Here is a 4767-nt window from a genome sequence, read left to right on the forward strand (position 1 = left end):
CGTAATAATGATGAAATATTATTAAGTTTATTCTTACACATAGTAAATACACATAGTTAAAGTTTAATGAAATACAAGTTTAAAATAATACCATTTTTAAATTTGCCTTTTTGAAGATGTATATTTATTTATTTATATACATATATGCATAAGTAAATATATATCTATTTAAATAATACCACAAGATGATCGCGATCGTGACAACGTACACATTCACATCCGGTTTTAAAGTCTAGAGTGGCGTTAGTACGCATAGGTTAATATAGGTTACAGTCGTGTATACAACCGTGGAATAGGTAGTACACGTTAGAATATAACCTGTAAAACACGTGTATAACACGTGAGTAAAATTGCAAACAAAATGAGTTTATTTGTGATAAACAGGTATGTCAAAATGTCCAAAAATATCATACATGTGTGTTAATAAACTTAATCACCGAATAATAAATTTAGTCAATTAAACTATATAAATAGATATTCTATTATATTAATCGTACTCGAGTTTTTAGTTCTAATAGATAGAATATTTATTATTAATATACATATTCTATTTGTTGATAGATACGAGGGTGAAAAAGAAGAAACGAAAGATGAAAGGAATTATTTGTCTGAATTATTAAAAAGAATAGAAGAACGTAAAGTAGAAAGAGCTATTAAAACTAATCATCAAATACAGGAAAGTAGTTCTCAAAATGCACAAGAATCGAATTATAAAAAGAATAAGGAAAAAGCAGAAAATCTGAATAAATGTTCAATGGAAAATATTAATTTGAATGAAAATAGTATATCGAGTGACGTTAATGGAAAGGCAGAAGTACATGTTTCAGAGCTTAGAAAGAATAAAAAGAAGAGGAAATATAGCGAAGGAAGTTCTAATGAAACAATTAAAACTGCAGATAAAACATTGCAAAGTGAAAATACAGATAATCAGGATAATGAAATACCTAATAAATCATCAGACCCGAATGAAACAAAAGAAAAAATATCAGGACAGAATAGTGATTTCATAATTCTGGGTGTAAATAATAAGCGAAGGAAGCGTGAAGTTAAGAGAATTCTGCCAGAATGGTTGGCTAATCCAGAAGTCATATCTATTGATTTAAATAGTGGTCCAACCTTGGAAGACATGAATTCGATTTTAGATTCTAAGCTTATTGAAGTTTTAAGAGCTAACGGGATTAATAAATTATTTCCTGTTCAAGCTAGTATGGTATCTTGGCTAACGAAGTGTAATGAAGATGGGCAACAAAAATGGTGGTTAAGGGATACGTGTGTATCTGCTCCTACGGGCAGTGGTACGAATATACAAGTTATTTATAGCAAATTGAAATATTTACATTCTAGTTTCGATACTTTATCGTGTTTTGTTAATAAGTAATGTTAAATTCTAATTACAATTAATGTTGTTAATGAATATTGTTTCAAGTCAGTTTTCTTTATTTAATTAAACATTGCATGCAACGAATAGATTAAAGCTCCGTATTTAAAAAATTACTTTCTGTCGTGAAAAAAAATAATTTAAGAAATTATTCTCTCTTTAGGTAAAACTCTAGCGTATGTTCTACCAATTGTCCAGGCATTACAATTTCGTATAGTTCCGAAGGTACGCTGTTTAGTTGTTGCACCCGTACAAGAATTAGCTATGCAAGTGTATAAAGTGATGCTTACGTATACTTCGCATACAAATTTAAGAGTTGCTTTACTTTCCGGCGCATCAACATTTCACGAAGAACAAAGAAATATTCGAAAAGAGAGTATGTGTTTATAAAGTTTAAGAAGAAGGTTTTATTTACATTATTTATAAAATACAAAATATTCTCTATAATTTTTATATTTCAGATGATAGAGGGGAATATATCTCTCTAGTGGATATAGTGGTTGCCACGCCTGGACGGTTAAAAGACCACATATTAAAAACTTCGGGATTTTCATTGGATGATATGAGATTTCTTGTAATCGATGAAGCAGATACAGCTGCTGACTGGTTGGAGTATATCCCCGAGCCTCATTATCAAACTCCACGATTAACACTTTCCAACTTACGTTCTAGGTTAGTTTTTAGTTACAATTTAGTTACAGTTATCATTTACCAAGATGATATGTATTAATATAAAGTTGTATTATCTGATATTAAATTTATAGTAATGCATTCATTTTTAAACAGTAAAATTCCAGCACAAAAGTTATTATTCAGTGCAACATTGTCACAAGATCCCGAAAAACTTAATCGGCTTGGACTCTTTCACCCAATATTATTTACGTCTGTTTTGGTGACGGGCAAGGACGATGATGTAAATTTAGATAAAGAAGCGGTTAATTTTATAGGGCGTTATACAAGCCCGGAAGAATTAAAAGAAGAAGCAATAGAATGTGATGCAGAATATAAACCAGTCGCGTTATATCAGTTAATAATGAAGAATGATATCACTTTTAAAGTATTAGTATTCACAAATTCTGGAGGAACTGCTCATAGACTAACTATTTTACTTCAATCACTCTTATCTAAAAAGAATATAGTGGTTGGAGAACTTTCTGCACAACTTGCATCAAAAGAACGTGAGGATATACTCACGAAATTTACAAGTGGAAAAATTCAAATGTACGTTTTGTTTATAATTTCGTTGAAAATTAAGATCAATATTTTCTAAAAATTGTGATATAATTTTATTATACTTTCAGACTTGTATGTTCAGATGCAATAGCAAGGGGTGTAGATATTCCAAATGTACGGTTAGTCATAAGTTATGATCTTCCCAAGCATATTAACGGCTATATCCATAGAGCAGGAAGAACAGGACGCGCGGGTAAATCCGGCACTGCTATAACCATTCTGACACCAAAACAGGTTAAAATATTTAAGCGTATGTTGAACAATGCGCATAAAGTAATACCACGTGTTGAAAAAATCGAACTAAGTGGTATTATAAATGAAATCGATTATTTTCATCATATTGATAAATTAAAACTTGCTCTTGAAATAGAAAAACAGAACTTATTACGTGCAAAAGCTGTTAAATAAAATATAATTTAACTGAAAATTTTTACCTATAACTGAAAAAATTGTCTAATAAATCAAAACCTTTTTCGAACCTATAGAATCCACTGAGTGATCCTTGTAGTAAGTATCCTATTCCAAACACGAGGCCGAATACAGAATTGCTCTATTATCTCTAGTTTTCAATAACAAGAATTTTTATAAAAACACGCGAATTGGTTGATAGCTAATGTTTAAAAGTGCGTAAAACGTTAGCAGATTGATTTAATTTTAAATAGAGATAATTTTTCTGATATCGATATAAAGAATTGTTAAATGTTATAGTTTCAAGTGATTGTAAATTGTCATCGAAGCATAAAAGGAGTCCATGTGCGCAATTTCTATGTATTATTTTTCGGAAAAGTTCTTTATCTAAGACGAATTTTTTATACTGTATTCAATTCTATAGACATTTCTGGAGAAAGAGCCGCCCAAAAAAGATGTTAGAACTGTTTTTAATTCGTACAGGTCGAAAAACAGACGTAAACAGACGCGTATTGCAAATGTACGTTTTGTTTATAATTTCGTTGAAAATTAATATCAATATTTTCTAAAAATTGTGATATAATTTTATTATACTTTCAGACTTGTATGTTCAGATGCATTAGCAAGAGGTGTAGATATTCCAAATGTACGGTTAGTCATAAGTTACGATCTTTCTAAGTATATTAACGGTTATATCCACAGAACAGGCAGAACAGGACGCGCAGGTAAATCCGGCACTGCTATATCCATTCTGACACCCAAACAAGTTAAAATATTTAAGCGTATGTTGAACAATGCGCATAAAGTAATACCACGTGTTGAAAAAATCGAACTGAGTGGTATTATAAATGAAATCGATTATTTTAATCATATTGATAAATTAAAACATGCTCTTGAAATAGAGAAACAGAAATTAATTGTTGAAATTAATTAATTACTGTACGAATGTCTTTTGTATGTCTTTTTATTAAATGATTATTGAGATGTTTAACAAAGTTGATTAATAATTTTTTGTAGACACTAAAACGGTTAAAAATTATGTGATTTAACTTACTAAAACGATATTTATTTGAAATTTGTTAAATATAGTCGTTTATCGTATTACTGTTACCTGCTACTATATACATGTGTAATTTCTGTTGGTATCTTACCTATGTAAGCAACGTATGTAAGCTTGTAACAAATTTGAAATTACAAATTACTTTCAATTACATTCTTGAGAAGTAGTTTGGCTAATTTAAGCAGACGATTTTAATATTAGTAATATGTAATTTTAATATATATTTCAATCATATTTTTGAAATTAATTGTTTCTAAACATTATATGAATGTACGCACGTAATAATGATGAAATATTATTAAGTTTATTCTTACACATAGTAAATACACATAGTTAAAGTTTAATGAAATACAAGTTTAAAATAATACCATTTTTAAATTTGCCTTTTTGAAGATGTATATTTATTTATTTATATACATATATGCATAAGTAAATATATATCTATTTAAATAATACCACAAGATGATCGCGATCGTGACAACGTACACATTCACATCCGGTTTTAAAGTCTAGAGTGGCGTTAGTGCGCATAGGTTAATATAGGTTACAGTCGTGTATACAACCGTGGAATAGGTAGTACACGTTAGAATATAACCTGTAAAACACGTGTATAACACGTGAGTAAAATTGCAAACAAAATGAGTTTATTTGTGATAAACAGGTATGTCAAAATGTCCAAAAATATCAT

General features: G+C 29.3%; 1 protein-coding gene across 1 annotated transcript; it reads left to right on the plus strand.

Moving 5' to 3' along the window:
• Nucleotides 1-285: 285 nt before the first annotated feature.
• LOC139996494 (probable ATP-dependent RNA helicase Dbp73D) lies at nucleotides 286-3019 on the plus strand. Its single transcript, XM_072020864.1, has 6 exons — nucleotides 286-384; nucleotides 562-1295; nucleotides 1542-1754; nucleotides 1840-2050; nucleotides 2165-2599; nucleotides 2680-3019. The coding sequence occupies exons 1-6, from the start codon at nucleotides 362-364 to the stop codon at nucleotides 3017-3019; spliced, it is 1956 nt and encodes a 651-aa protein (XP_071876965.1). The 5' UTR covers nucleotides 286-361.
• Nucleotides 3020-4767: the final 1748 nt, after the last annotated feature.

This window comes from Bombus fervidus, chromosome 18 (assembly GCF_041682495.2).
Source record: "Bombus fervidus isolate BK054 chromosome 18, iyBomFerv1, whole genome shotgun sequence".
In the NCBI taxonomy this organism is placed as follows: domain Eukaryota; kingdom Metazoa; phylum Arthropoda; class Insecta; order Hymenoptera; family Apidae; genus Bombus; species Bombus fervidus.